This window comes from Triticum urartu, chromosome 7A (genome assembly GCF_056163025.1).
Source record: "Triticum urartu cultivar PI428250 chromosome 7A, HENAU_Tu73, whole genome shotgun sequence".
Classification (NCBI taxonomy): Eukaryota; Viridiplantae; Streptophyta; class Magnoliopsida; order Poales; family Poaceae; genus Triticum; species Triticum urartu.
Window position 1 is genome coordinate 100,302,886 of NC_141879.1, and position 15,552 is coordinate 100,318,437.

A 15,552-nucleotide genomic window follows, 5' to 3' on the forward strand; every position below is an offset into this window, starting at 1 on the left:
CTGGTGGTGCGATTAGTCCCACCTCGCTCGCGGACGGGGGTGGCGGGGGGCGAGATGGGTATAAGAGGGGGCCGTGGGCGGACGGGAGAAGGCATCTTTGCGCTTGGGGCAATGACGCAGCTAGTGAGGTTATACCGAGGCGCGTCAATTGCTGGTTGAAAACTATTTCCAAACCCCCTCTTTGGCCCTCATGGGCCACTGAGAATTTCTGGAAGGGCTCCCTCTCTTCGGAGAGGGGAAAGCCCTACAAATCTAATTCAAAATTGGGCCTGATTTTGTTCTTGAGCCTGTAGAACTAAACCAAAATCTGGCCTGCACTTGAGCTTTGTTCTATTTGCCTTCATTTCGTCCTGGTCTGCAACTTTTGCTCTTATGTACCTTCAAAAAATTTTGCGGCAAACTAACTTACGAATTCCAAAATTTTGCATCCAAAGAAACTAATGCAGTGGAACTTTGAAGCCAAACTCACACACATTTTCTAACCAATAGATAGTACTGCAAAATAAATTGGGATCATTCTCATGTAACATACCCAACCTGCTTGAGCTTTGATACTCATGCAACATCCGATATTAGAGTTACTGACTTTATTATTTTCATTATATAATACATGAACAAGCTATGTGGTACATCAACATGTGGTACATCATCATATATGTTTGATTTTAGATGTCTACTGCGTAACCGTGACCAACCCCTACTCTATTTCCTTCTCTATAAGGCCACTCCATGGTCATTTTCCTTCAACGCGGCCAGCATGCTTGAACGAGCAATCAACTATAGCTCATCCTTGACATTGTCAGCGGCAGCTACTGTTTCAATGTTAGGAGTTTGGAGCTTCTCCTTAATTTCGACGTCCGAAATCTGCAGCTTCTCCTTGATGAATCTCGCCATGTCTTTCAGGCTTAATTTCTTTGAAAGTTTGATCTGCATTTCCAAAAGGAGAGCAACAATATATCACTAACACATGGCGAAGGGTAACTTATGGCGTCTTTGCATTTGTTTCAGCAGACGTACCGGGTTGGTCTTGTCTTCAGCAGGATAAAGCAAGAGTGTGGGGTAATTGTTTACCTGTAAGAAACCATGGGGAAACTGTAAGCTAAAGTTATATCTTTGATGGGTCATTACGGGTTTATTAGATCAATTCATTCAGCAGAATGGCAAAAAACTATGCTTCCAGGTTCCAGCATTCAAATGCAAAGGAGCTAGAAACCTTCAGATCTCTTTTCACAAATTTAACTTTAATAAACATCCTAGTTATCACCCATTCATTTATGCCACTTATTAAGCTTTTCTTCCTTATATAGCTGTTAGCCAGTCATAAGTGGCAGCAATTCCACCAGAACCTCATCTTAAACATATAGGAAGTCATTTTTCTGCTTATTCTTTATCCACAGAACTATCTTTGAAAGTCCATGCATGGCAACATTTGCAGTGAACAACAACTGTGTTTTTTTTTGCGGGAAACAACAAACAAACTCCACATCAATATTTTACATTCACAGTAAACAACAAACAAACTCACCCTCATATATGTCAATGTTCATGTGTTATGCACACATTGTTATGGGCTTAGTTATAAATTTCATGGATGTAACTATGCACGGTCCAAAGCTTATAAATTCATAAAAACAGTTATTACTTTTTAGAGCAATCTAATTTAAAGTTTCACAAATTGTCTAAAAAACACTTAGTGTGGTAATTCAATGGACATAATTCCAACAATAGTTAATTAAATCAGCAATCCAACAGATAACGTGAACGTATCGAAAGTAATCTCTTTCATATGATTTTCTTTTCTCAAGGCACTTATATAGTAACTAATAGCACATAATCCCAATACTTCAATGAGAACTACCACCTCTGTATCAAATATAAGACTTTTTTGTAGACTAGTTTAGCCTACAAAAACGTCTTATATTTTGCTACATAGGTAAGTATAATTTAATGGATGGCATGACTGTGGTACAAGGTTGAAAGTATTTGATCTCTATGTTGTGGGCATATGTGATGGTACAGCAAAAGGATCGAATTACCTGCAATTTTGGATGTTCATTCACCGAAGCATCAATGCGTGCAAATTTAAGATTGTCCAAACCACTGAAATGCTTGGCCAACTTCTCAATGTTTTTACTGATGGCTTCACAGTCAACACACCAAGGTGCATGAGCCTATGGTTTTCAATGTAAAAAGGGGTGTGAGATCTTGGATAGAAATAAAAATAGTTTGAAAAATGATGAATCGTGAGTATTGGAGTATACAAAATTACAGATAAATAACTATGAGTAAGATCAAATACCTCGAGGAGAACATTGTGAGGGCTTCGCAGGACAGAAGAATCAAATGTACGTCCAACAACCTTTTCAACAAGTCCCTTCTGCAAAATGGTGGGTGGGGGTCAAAGGCTAAGTAGACATGCCAGGAAACTAATTACAAAAACTTCACAGCATTCCCTATATGTTAACAGATCTTATTAAGAGCAAAAACTGAGTATGCATGTCAGGAGTAACAAGTTCATATGTTGCTCACATCTTAACATGAGTTGTATTTGAGTTAGACTGCTTAGGGACTTTGAATACTGACACATTAACTTGCAAGATTCAAAACTTGACAAAATTAAAGCTTACTTCTTGTGGTACTGGTTCTGAGCGGAAGTATGGAGGGAGTGTACCATCCAAAAGGCTTAAGGAGAACTCCTGTTATTCAGTGCATGATCTAATAAATCAATTTGCTTCAAGTAACATATCATAAAATCAAATAAACAACGCACTACCTTTAGGTTCTTCGTGTTAATATCTGCCTCCAACACATATTTAGTACCTTTGCTCGTATCAAATGCTGTAACCTGGTAAACTTTATAGTTTTAGCAACAGGCTATATCGTTAAACAATACGGAAACAACCCCCACCATAATGCACACATGTGCACACCTGCATCTACTGGAAAAAGATATATAATATGGAAAATGAGATTCATAATACTTTGAACGTACAGTAGGTTTATCTCCTTCAAGGCCATAAAGAGTCAGGAATGGTTTTGCAAGGTTTTCTTCAGCAGTGTCCACATATATAAACATTATCTGCAGTGCCAGAGAGAGAACTGTTTCAGTCATTTGCATGATATGACGAAAATGGACAGAGCAGACGGCAGCTATCTATTTATATCAAAACTGAGCACCTTTGTCTTAAATCCTCTGGCCACCTCTTGAACAATAGATTCAAGATCTTCAAAATCATAAGCCTCTGCGAAGGTGAAGACCTAGAACGAATTTGCAGAAACTAAATCAAATTAACCATGCAAAAGACCAAGAGTACATTTATAATTTCCTACGATCACTTTACAGTTATAAGGCTTATTACATAGTTCAATCCACTAGGGAAGAATGTGATGTATATCCAAGGTGCCCTTGTTAATATTTAGAAAGGCTGGGATAGACTAACCTGCAACTTAATTGGGCTTGAATAGACTTTAGCTGAGTTTAAATCAGTGAATACAGTAATTAGTGGGAACTTGTTAAGCTCCACAAACTGCAATATCTCCTTTTCTTCAAATGCTCCATCTGGAAAATGGAATTACATGAGTTATTGGACAAATCATAAATTTATGACTGTTACACTTACAATAACTATATTGTACACGAAATGGATGATAAGCATGAGCAACTGGCATTGAAGCTTAACCCAGCATTATCTTTCTTTTTGATAGCATCTTTCAATAATGAGTAAGGATTCCGATTAATAAGTTACTCATCAAATCATGGCATGCAAGGCCATGCAAATAAGGAAAAAAATAGAACATCTGCATAAAAGATACTTACCGAACTTTTCAAACTTCTCTGGTTCGCTTTTCACAAGGCCCAGGAATTGTTCTTCAGATGCAATCCCTGGAAAAAGAATCTTGGCCACATTCCTATCACTGGTTTCTACAAATTGAACCTCATTTTCAGCAGTCGCTGCCTTCACAAATTCTCCGTGGTCAGCTCCCTGACAAAAATGGATATGAATAAACAATGTCAACAAAATTGAGCAAATGTATAACGTCATCCTCAAGTTTTTATCCAGAGAGCAAAGCATAACCTGCAAATTAAACATCTTTATCAAGCATTTCGCATACCTCGTAATTCTTGAATAAGCCAAGAGCAAATGTCTGGCCCTTCTTAAGAAGTTCCTCAGCTGAATCCTTCGACTCAATCCTAATTACTGGCGTGCCGGTCTTCTTTCTAACCCAAGTAACTATCGCGTCCCTGTCAACAGGAGAGACAAAAGCCTTATTAGTCAATTCGTCGAGCAGATCAAAGGCAGCTGAGCAGCCAGCCTGCTCACTTGGTGTGGAGGCCGGTGTAGGCGTGCTCGGTGCCGTTGACGAAGAGGAGCACGGAGGGGAAGCCGTTGACCCCGACGGTGGAGGCGGCCTTGGGGAACCGCTCCCCGTCGAGCTTGGCGAAGGCGACGGCGCTCCCCATGGCGCGCAGCGCCGCGGCGGCCTCGGCGAAGCGCGGCATGAGCTTGGCGCTGCGCTCGCACCAGGGCGCGTAGCCGAGGAGCAGCAGCTCCGGGTGGTCCCGCACGGCGCGCGCCGCGTTGTCGTTGTCGAGCACCAGCACCATGGACTGCGTCCGCCGCACCGCCTCCGCGCCCCCGCCCCCGCCCGCGCCCGGCGGCGTCGCGTCCTCCTCCTCGTCGTCCACGGCCAGCAGCGCCTCCAGCACCTCCGAGTCGTCCACGTCGTCCAGATCGAGCTTCGCCGCCGCGCCTGCCGCCGCGGACACCGCGAGCAGCGCGGCGAGGAGCGCCGCCGCCGCGAGGAGCCGCATCGCCCTCATCGCGTCCGTCCTCCGCCGAGATCTAGGAGATGAGGGAATCCCGCGCGCACGACGACGCCACGGGGAGAGGAGATCGGAGTGCGTGTGGGGAATGGGAGGGGCCGCGGCGCGCTATTACTAGTGGTGGTGCTAATGGCGACTGGCGAGCGAGCTCGAGTGTTCAAACGGCAATGACGAGCGCACGCCGCTGCGCCGCGGCGGTGACGGGCAGGCGCGGGCGAGACTGGCGGGTGGGGCCGGGTGGACGGCGGGGCCGCCTGTCGGTGAGGGCGGCCGGCGAGCGGGGCCGTGTCGGCGAGACGGGACGGGAGCACATGGGGTTGGGATCGCGACCGCGTGATTGGTGGTTAAGCTAAGCTAAGCCGGTGGAGCTGCGTTTGCATGTGATGGGCGAAGGAAGGTCAGCTCTCCTTGGCTTCTCTAACGAGGTCAAAGGCCTTTTTTTTTGTCCGGATCAAAAATAATTGGAGGAGTTTTGCTGGATTCAAATTCAGTAGAAATATTTCTTCGCATTTGCTATTCCTTCGTTAACTGGAAACAAAAGGTTATATTTCAATCGATTTGGAGGGAGGGTGAGAGCGGTGCGGCCCTAAGCTCGAGCCGACGAGGGTGAGCCAAGATATCGTCGGAGGAGGGGACGAAAGCGGCCGGCTAGTACGGGGGGTTGGGGGAAGGGATCGAGTTTTTACTTCTTGAACTAAGCATAAACCCCTTTTTGTTACAAAGCATAATGGAAATATAAGTTGTCCAAATCGAGCAAGATATTACAGAAAGTAAGAACGAAAAGAAGCGGGTTCAAATTACTATCAGTAAACCCACTCTACGTGCTCGCAATCGACATACGCATCATGGGACGAAAACCTGATTGCACAACAAAAACTAACCTACCGGAGATAAGATAAACCTCATAGTGTTCAGACTATAGCATGGCCAAAAGACAACATCAAATGTCCAGCACAATAAGAGCCTTCAAGCAGAACCACACGCAGTAGGAACAACTCCAATAGCATGCGGAGAACTATTACCCGTGTTTGGCGTCGGTGCCCTTCTGGATTGCTGCACAATTCCTCATCATGTTAGTAGCATTGCTCCGGAGCAGCGTAGCTCCATACCTCAGCGAATGAAAGTGTGTTTTTTTCTAAATGGGATTTTGGCGTGATGACGACATGGTTAGTGAAACTAATGACGATTGCTAAGATTTATATCAGGTTGTCGGTTGTCACACCCTAGGGCGGACGGGGATCGACGACGGCGTAGGGGAGGGGAGCAGAGCAAGGGAGATGCGGCAGGTAGAAGAAGGAGATAAGATAGAATGAGGTTCAGAATATTCTCAATTCAAACTTGCCGTCACACAGCGCACCCGTTCGCTTATATAAGGCGAACCCATTACAAGGCCCACGCCCCACACCCCACACACTCTACTCGCTGGCCCAACTACTAGCTGCTTCAAATGTTCTTTCTCCCGCCCTACGTCTTGGTTCCCTCGATCGCCTGCGCCGCACTGCTTACAGTACCCGCCCCTGAAGAACTAGCTTGTCCCCAAGCTGGTGCGCTCGGGTATCGTGCCTTGAGCACCTCGTAATCCTCCCAGGTCGTTGATGAAGCTGAAATCGTCACCCATTTCACCAAAATCTGCAGATATGCTGCATTGCCCTTCTTGACCATACGTCGATCAAGAATTTCCTCCGGTACCACTCCTGGTGCTGACAGATCCACCAGCACTGGCAACGTGGCGAACATTGGGGTGTGATCTGGCACATGTCCCTTCAACTGGGAGACATGGAAGACCGGATGCACCTGGCTCCCTCTTGGTAGCTCCAGGAGATATGCTGCATTTCCCACTTTCTCCAAATTTTTGTATGTACCAAAGTACTTGAGAGCCAGCTTGTGACAAGGACGATTTACCACAGTTGATTGAGCATAAGGTTGCAACCTTAAGTAGACCATTTCTCCTACTGCAAACTCCCTTTCAGATCGCTTCCGATCTGCAAAATGACTGTACTTGCATTGAGCTCTTGTCAGATGCTCCTTCAGAGCAGCATTGTGCTTAGTGTGAGTTGCCAGCCATGTGTTTGCATCGGAGTTTTGAGAGGTAGTATGTCCCAACAATTGGCCCATATTGGGAGCATGGCCGAAGAGCGCCTGGTAGGGTGTACAGCCCAAAGAGGAGTGATATGAAGAGTTGTACCCAAATTCAGCTTGTGGTAGCCAAGTTGCCCACTTCTTTGGAGAATCATGAATTGCACAGCGAAGGTACATTTCGAGGCACTGGTTGACTCGCTCCGTTTGACCGTCAGTTTGTGGGTGATAAGCCGTGCTCATCTGCAACTCAGTCCCCACACATGAACAGCTCTTTCCAAAAGGAGCTAGTAAAAATCCTATCTCTGTCTGAAACGATAGCCAGAGGAAGACCGTGCAATCTGATGATGTTGTTCAAGAAAACTTTGGCCACAGACGCAGCTGTGAACGGATGCTTTAAAGGAAGAAAGTGACTCACTTTAGTGAAACGATCGACCACCACCAATATGGCACTGTACCCTTCTGACTTGGGCAACCCTTCAATAAAATCCATGCTGATTTCTTGCCATGGGCTGTCAGGTACACATAGAGGCTGTAGTAATCCAGGTTTTTTTTTTGCAGAGTTCATGTTTTGCTTGTTGGCAAGTGGCACATTGCTTAACAAAGTTTTCCACAGCCACTTTCATTCCCTGCCAACTGAACAGTTGCTTCACTCTGTGATATGTTGGTAGAATTCTAGAATGTCCCCCAACAGGGCTTGAGTGAAAAGCTTGTATCAATTTGGTTTGGAGACCTGTGTTGGCTCCTACCCAAATCATGTGATCTTGTTTAATCATACCTTCTTGCAACTGAAATCCAGGACTAGCATTTGGGTCTACAGCTAGTTTTTGCAGCATTGTAGAAGCCACAGGATCTACTAAGTAGGAATTCAGTATTTCCTGCACCATAACTGGTTTACTGGTAGACACATTCTGAACTTGAAATAGATGGGCAACTCTAGATAAAGCATCGGCTGCTGAATTTTCCACTCCTTTCTTGTATTGCATAGTGAATTGCAAACCCACCAACTTGGTCATTGCTGCTGGCGTATAGAAAAAGCCATCGGCATAGTGGGTTATTACCATAGTGCATGAGGCATACAAATGGCTCTGGAAATCCAAAAGCATTCTCAGAATATAGGTCTTCGGTTGGCTACTCCTCTCTGACAAAGTTAACACGCGAAACATGTTAAACATAAGGCATTACAATATCAACCATCCTCGTTTCAAACAACACCTGCCATTGGAGTCAAACAGTTGAAGCAGCGTTCGGGAGATCCACATTGATATATATGCAAGATTATACCTGGGGATAGACCAGTCCTCTTATCTAACACTGAGAATCAAATGTACATCTACAAAGACTGGTCAGACTCAAAAACTCCTTGTATTAATAGACACGCCTCAATTCTCTACCACCACAATGAGAACTCACACGGTCCACCATCATGAGAAGAACGAACAGAAGAATGGGCAGAGAAATAAAAGGCCTCGTGTATATTCCTGTACTCAATTACAGAATTACTTGCAGCTAGGGAAAAATCCTAGTGCATTGAACGTCAATTAGCTTGTCCCAAGCCACCTTTCTTCAAGAATACTCACTAAGCCCAGATAGCAAGTGTTGACATGGCAATAGCCCCAAAAAACAAGGCAACATATGAGCACACTTGCAGCTTCGGGTTGCAGCTCATCCTCCGGCTAAGGAAATCAGCAGCAATGAGATCCACTAAAGCCATATATATCAGTATTCCGGATGACATTGAATCAAGAATACCCTCCACGACCAATGCCCTGGGGCTGTTGGCGTTGTAGAACAAAGCGATCCCCGCTCCCACGGCGATCCCAACAGGTGTTGTGATAGCAAAGAAGAAAGCCATCAGGAGTGCAATGAAATTCTTGAACTGAGCCTGCATTTGTTTATGCAAAATGTAATGAATTGATGCAATTGACATGAAGGGTTCATGAGTGCCAACTTCAAGTGAGGAACTGCTGACCATAAAGCAGAAATGAAGCGGACAATTAACTCAGAAATGCAGCCACCCAAGGCAAAACCCTCGAAGAACTGGTGGAAGGAGAGAGCAGCAACAAGAGGTTTTTTTTACGGAACCTTGTCAGAGAGCGGGGAGCTCCCGCATTGCATTAAGAAGAAGTGAGTTGGCCCGGTTAATAAAGGAAACCACCCAAAAACCATACATTGACATGAAGAACAAGAGGTTTAATGATACATGCGGGCTCTGTGAAACGCCCAAAGAAAGCCCGATGATCACCGAATGTGATACAATCCCCATTTCCAGAATCTTGCTAACAATATAGGAAATCACTATTTAGCATATACGTTGCAGATTTCCAAACTCAAATCATCTATCAAGATAGCGCATTTCAGATAAAGCAAAGGAAATTCACTGGCCAGAATTCAAACATAAGAGACTAAGCATGTGTACTGTGTGTTTATACATTGCTATATATATAACCTGCATAGGAAGGTAGAATTTTTCTTTTGCAGGATAATACTTGTATTACTCAAAACTATCCAGGGTTACAATCATGACCGGCAATGTCGAGGAGTTCATCAGGACCTGATCCAAGCCACACAACAGTTCGGCATTGTGATCGTCCAAAATTTGCCAAAAAGTGACTAGCATTATTTTTGCTGCGCACAATATGAGTAATACAAGAATTATGCTCGATCAAACTAGCTTTGATCTCCTCTATTGGAAAAGCATATTTTGATCTATTCATATCTCCAATATGAATCATCTTCACTGCTTCAAGGATGTCTTATTCAACATCAACATGCAAATTGCTCCATTGCAATAATACAACGATTATGCAAATTCTTTGGGATAACTGAATTTCTTTGGGAGATTGACTTTACAATATTATTGAATTCTGAAATTTTGATTTGCATACAAGATGTGACATGCATGCGTTTTTTACCATGTACAAACTGTCCGTGCCTGCGAGACAACCACATAACGAGCTTGGCACGGCCTCTCCTCGCTCCCATGGGCGTGGGCGTGGGCGTCATACACGGCTTCTCCATCACACACGTCATGGCCATGTGCATGGCTATGCTGGTGCGCCGCCGCGTGCGCGCATCCCTACTATGTGCATGGCGTCGTGCTTTTCGTCGTCGCCGCTCATCGCGGCGGCAGTGGTCCCTGCGAGAGAGCCGTCCTCGAGCAGCGCCGTCGTGTCGTCATGCCCGGCTTTGGCCGCGGCAGCAGCCTCCTCGCCGTGCCTGGGCTCGTAGAAGCAGGTGCTGATGAACTCCATGATGAGGGTCCCCAGGGCAGCAAGCATGCCGATGAAGCCCGGGAAGGGGAACCGGCGCCAGGGCGTGGTCGGGAGGCACGGGTTGGACAACTTCTGCTCAGCGTCGTGCAGCATGTGCACGAACCCCGGTGGCGAGGCCTGTCAGGGTCAGCATGGCAGATATGTTCGGACAGCCCTATATCGGCTTCATATTTAGACCAAATTTAAGGTTATCCGCACTATATAGAAAGGAATAGAGGCGGTTCAAGAAGGGCCGTAGGACCGTGTTTGAGGCCGATTTGAGAGTCCCGTACTCCCGTTGGAGACGCTCTTACGACGCAGATAAAAGCCAACACATCGCTCGTCGCCCCCTCGTCGCGCACTCAAAACCTCGCCGGAGGGGACGGACTGCCTCGCAATTACTCGCCTCGCTGCTGGTACGTACGCTGCGTTCGCTGTAGATTCATCTCTTCCTCCCTGCTGCTTCCCTCACCGATGGCGATGCAATCTCCTCCTCCACCCCCGTTCGCAGATTGGCCGCCTCCTCTCCCCACGGCGATGGCGGACGGCCCCAAGGTCATCTGTAAGCGGCGGAAGCCAGCGGACAGCCTCACCGAAGACCTCCTCGTCGAGATCCTGTCGCGTGTGCCGTACAGATCGTTGTGCCGCTTCAAGTGCGTCTCCAAGCAGTGGCGCGGCATCATCTCCCACCCCGACAACCGCAAGGTGCTGCCGCAGTACCATCTTCAAGAACTCGCCGGCTTCCTCTACGAGCGCCATTACCTAGTTCGCAATTTCGCCCGTGTCTCGGCGGGAGGCCGCCCTCGTATCCGCCCTTCCCTCCCCTTCCTGCCTGGCTGTGATCACTTCCACCTTCTGGACAGCTGCAACGGCCTACTCCTCTGCCGCCGCTTCGAGACCGCTGATTCATGGGAATTTGATTACGTCGTGTGCAATCCTGCCACGGAGAAGTGGGTCGTCTTGCCCGGCTTCTTCAGCATGTGGCACACAGCTCGCTTGGGGTTCGACCCGGTTGTCTCCTCGCACTTTCATGTGTTTCACTTCCTGGAGCACGAAATAGCTGGGTATCCTGACGGTGATGATTACGAGAGTGATGGACACGTCAAAGGGGTTGAGATCTACTCGTCCGAAACCGGGGCCTGGAGTCACAAGGACAGCGGTTGGGGCTTCCCAACTAGGATAGCGCATGATTCTAAAAGTGCATTTGTCAATGGTTGTCTGCATTTGATCGCCGCCGAGGATGCGGTGGTGGCAGTGGATGTGGAGGGAACTACTTGGAGGGTTATTCCTATGCCAGATGATCCGGATGCCCCTACAATAGATCCTGCTTATGGGTTCATTGATCTGTCTCAAGGGCGTTTGTATTTAGCGAATACTGATCAACATGATAAGTATAAACTATCGATCTGGGTTCTTGAGGACTATGACAGTCAAGTGTGGGTCTTGAAGCACAGTGTCAGATATATTCATCTACTTCGAGTGAAGTATGCCCATCTGGGAAGCAAGTATCATATTGTCGCCCTCCACCCGCAACGAAACATGATTTTCTTTGTTTATGGGCATCACAAAAGACTCATGTCTTACGAAATGGATAGTGGGAAAGTGCAGCGCATCGACTATCTTGGACATGATTCCGTGCTACCCTACCTTCCTTATGTTCCCTTGTACTCAGAGGAATTGGCAGATTGGCACTGATAATCTGGCTCGCATATCACTGCTCCATTGTTGATCCTTTCAGATAATGTTGAATTATAGGTCCCAAGAAATATCGGCAGCTATTTGGTTAGATCTTCCTCATGTTGTGTTACTTCTCCTTTGGTCTCGAGTGTACAGTGTAACCTCACTTTATGGGGCTACCTGTTCCAGTTAACTTAGTAGTGCCTCTTATGTAAACATATATGTGTTTATGGTTGGTAGCAGCATAGGTGCAACATCCTTTGCTATTAATTTTATGGAGCTACAGTTTTAATTATACCATGATTGCTGTCTGTGATTGTCTAGAATGTTGTGTTGGGCTGTTGGTGTATGCCCTCTTACAATTACTGTATCTGTGTTGTTGAATTTTATCGTGCATTCAAACTATGTAATCATATACCGTAAAACGTTGGGAAGGAATATATGTTCTTTTCCTCTTGTCAATGCAGTGACATCTTTTTTTATCTTCGACATATAGTGAACAAGAGAGCATGTGAGAGTTTATGTTCCTTTGCTCCTGTAAATGTTGAAATGATCAGCACTAGTAAAGCACATCTATTATTTTCTATTAGATGCTATCAGGAGTCTAAAGCATCATAAGTCTGATTCTATTTTTTTGTCGATTCCATCATTAAAATTGCTTGATTCACTGTGTGTCATATTTAGTTCGAGTGTCGGATGTAAAGTCTGAAACTAACCTTTTGTTGATTTTATCTAGAAAATTGCCCGATCCACTTCCTGTTGTATTTAGTTGCAATTTCTGGTCTTCGCCCGGGGACGCTTTGAAATTTGAATTGACGTTTAATTTAACACAGAAAGGTAGGTACCATCTTCTTCAGAGGCGCCTACAGTATATTCAGATAATATATATTATCAGGATAACAAATAATTACATTAGAACTCTCCGTTTTTCAGCCTCCGTGCGCCCTGATTTTGTACCTGCTGGTGCCTTTGGTCCAGTTGGGTATTAAATAACAGACTTTGCAGATTGTGAGTTCAGGTGTAACTATAGAATGAATTAGATGTGTTAGAAAAGTTAAAGTCATATACAAGGGCTTAAAGTTATGAATATCAACTGCGGGTGGAAGCAGCGAGGGAAGCAAAAAATTCAAACAACTGGAAACTCATAGGCTGTAAGTGGATTTTTGTATACAAGGTTTTGTTCCGTAGAATTTTACAACTTCATATCCAACTCTTTACACAGAGGGATATATGCTTTGTGGGAACTCTTTGGCATGAAATTTAGGGAAACGAAATAATGACAGGGTTTGCTATTTCAATAAATGGATTTATGGTCTTGTAACAAGATTCACATCAATGATATAAACGCGTTCATCTACAAACGTAAGTGTAAACTGTTTTGCACTATATTGTATATATTTTAATATTGGTCTTGCTTTTTGCAATGATGAAGTCATTGGTGGAAGTGAAAGCTTGGTTATCTTCTATCTTTCATATGAAAGACATGTTTGAACCTTCGTATGGGAGTTGAAATACACGGGGAGTGTTTTGAAACGTTTCTCTATGGAAAATTGCGAACCTGTTAAAATATCTTTGATAAAGGAAACAGTAAGAAATTGTGTTTAACTTCTAAAGGAAATGAAGTTTTTTTTAATGTATTTTCATCATTATAGAAGCATAACACGTAGCAGCCGCCCAGCCCCGCGTCTTGGGCAACACGGGAGGCACTCCCAGCCACCGGCTCTAGGGCTCCTTCCTTCCCTGTCCTCCCTCTCGCCTCCTCCGCCGGGAAAAGCTCCGGCGGTTGGCGGCGGCGGGGATGATTCCTCCACTCCCCACTCTGTACTCCCCCTGGATCCCCTTCTCCTCACCTCTAGCTCCAGGCCGCCCGCCGTGCTCCTGTTGCCTCCTTGGCCACAAATCCGTCGATACGAGGGCCAGATCCATCCGTCCGGTGGTGGCTCCGCACTGTTCTGATGCGTTGTTGGTGGTTGTCCCCTCCGCATCTTGGGGGAGGGAAGTCCAATGGCGTGGTGGCCATGGCCTCCTCTCCGTCGGTTGGTCCTGCAGCGGCTGCCCTTGATGCGAGGAGACGAGCCCCCTGGGGTGCGCTCCCATGGCAACGACTCAGTGGATGTATGGCCATTCCTTTGCTCCATCGGCAGTGCCGTCTCCTGGACCTGCATTGTGCTCAAGCGGGTCCCTTTGGGTCCATCTTGCTCTGGCGGCTGTTGTGGGCTGTGGCAGGACGGTTTTGAGCTAGATGGAGGGAAAGGACCAGGTGGTGGCCCTAATGGTCATCGCGCGAAGTCACCGATCTACTTGCGGTCGGTCCACTTTGATCTGGCCATCAGTGAGTTCCAGACTTATTCTTCGAAGGAAAATAAATATTGGAGCATATGGCTCTCTTTGGACACCCTGATTTGATAGGGGGCGGTCATGTACACCCGCAACATCAGCATAACCAGGTTCACTAGGGTATCGTGAAGCTCTGGCTCTGTTGACACCTTGGGACATGTTTGTACAAATATTTTTAAGGGATCACACATGCGGAGAATGCCATGGTGTGATTGAAGGACCTGCAAGTGGCGAAAGTGGAGTCTTGGATGCGATGAAGACTTTGCTTCATAGGCAGTTTTTCAGACTTGGCTTGTGGGATATGTTCTCGTCCAGACCGGACATGAGTTCCTATGAGCCTGGTGGTACGTGACTTGCAGTAGTGGCCTCCCCAAGTAGGGGCGGCAGCATAGGAAGACTTCTTTGTTGGTGGTGCTTCTCTAAGTACCGAGTCGTGATTTTCAGGACGAGAACCCAAAGTCTGTCCTTTATTGTTGTGCCTCATAGTGACCTTGTTGAAGGTGTTGTTTTGAGAACCCGGTCTTTCTCCACGGTGAAAACCTAAGATTTTTTATCGCGCAATGACAAAGCTTGTACTTTGTTTCCTTCTAGGAGGCATTGCTTTTGAAGAACCTCCTTTGCAATCCAGGTGTTGTCTTTGGTGATGGTTAGAGTGTTGCTACTGCAGGTGATTGATCACTGTGGCGGAGTCTTTTTTCTTTTCTTTTTGTTCTCTTTTTTATTTTCTTTTTTGGATGTGTGCATCCTGGATGTTTTTAGGCATCTTGTTGATGCAGAGGTTGGGTGTAAATGAGATCTGCTTGATAATAATTTATTCCCCTTTGAAAAATACTGAAATTTATTGTTGCATTCCAGCAGCGGAAGGGAAGACGTGTGGTTAAGGGAATCTCACGCGTCATATATGGTTGTGGAAAGTGTATCACAGCCTGACATTTTTCTGAATTTATAGTAATGATAAACGTATTGAGTAAGTTATTATTTTATCCATGGTGTGAAATACCGATTTGAACTTTTTTTAGTACTAATATGGTGCAGTTTCAACTAAAGTCACAAATTCTTATCAAGTTTTACATATGGTGCAGCTCAAGTCATCAGGAAAAATCTATAATATTATAATTAAAGACGTAGATGAATAAACTGTATCTCGACAAAATTAACTGTGGTGTACAAATAAATCTGCAGTCCAGCAACAACAGTATCAGCGAGCTGCTTCAGTTCACACATTGCTCAATCATGTAAGCTAATTCTGGTAATTGCAATATACAAAAAGAATGAAAAGTTTCTGCTGCATCATATTCACTGTTCATATGATTGGCATTCAAGTTGGGCAAGCCCCGTAACCTTCATTCCACGAGCCCTGCTCCGGTGCTCCCCCCTAACCTA

The 15,552-nt window shown here is 45.5% G+C and overlaps 2 protein-coding genes, 1 non-coding gene and 1 pseudogene across 3 annotated transcripts; 2 read left to right on the forward strand and 2 right to left on the reverse strand.

The window, feature by feature from the left end:
* The first annotated feature begins 93 nt into the window (after positions 1-93).
* On the forward strand, positions 94-244 carry LOC125526068 (U4 spliceosomal RNA). Its single transcript, XR_007291536.1, has one exon. It is a non-coding gene; the product is annotated as a U4 spliceosomal RNA (small nuclear RNA).
* A 328-nt stretch (positions 245-572) lies between these two features.
* On the reverse strand, positions 573-5,141 carry LOC125521066 (protein disulfide isomerase-like 1-5). The gene is made up of 12 exons (XM_048686125.2): positions 4,323-5,141; positions 4,114-4,243; positions 3,818-3,983; positions 3,441-3,559; positions 3,178-3,258; positions 2,993-3,079; positions 2,774-2,845; positions 2,628-2,696; positions 2,300-2,377; positions 2,037-2,171; positions 1,018-1,071; positions 573-927 (listed from the first exon to the last, which is right to left on the reverse strand). Exons 1-12 carry the CDS (start codon positions 4,820-4,822, stop codon positions 778-780), a joined length of 1,641 nt encoding a protein of 546 aa, XP_048542082.1. The 5' UTR covers positions 4,823-5,141; the 3' UTR covers positions 573-777.
* A 3,339-nt stretch (positions 5,142-8,480) lies between these two features.
* On the reverse strand, positions 8,481-10,492 carry LOC125518412 (zinc transporter 10-like; annotated as a pseudogene).
* A 182-nt stretch (positions 10,493-10,674) lies between these two features.
* On the forward strand, positions 10,675-11,850 carry LOC125518411 (F-box protein At5g07610-like). The gene has a single exon (XM_087536669.1). The coding sequence runs from the start codon at positions 10,693-10,695 to the stop codon at positions 11,848-11,850; it is 1,158 nt and encodes a 385-aa protein (XP_087392795.1). The 5' UTR covers positions 10,675-10,692.
* Positions 11,851-15,552: the final 3,702 nt, after the last annotated feature.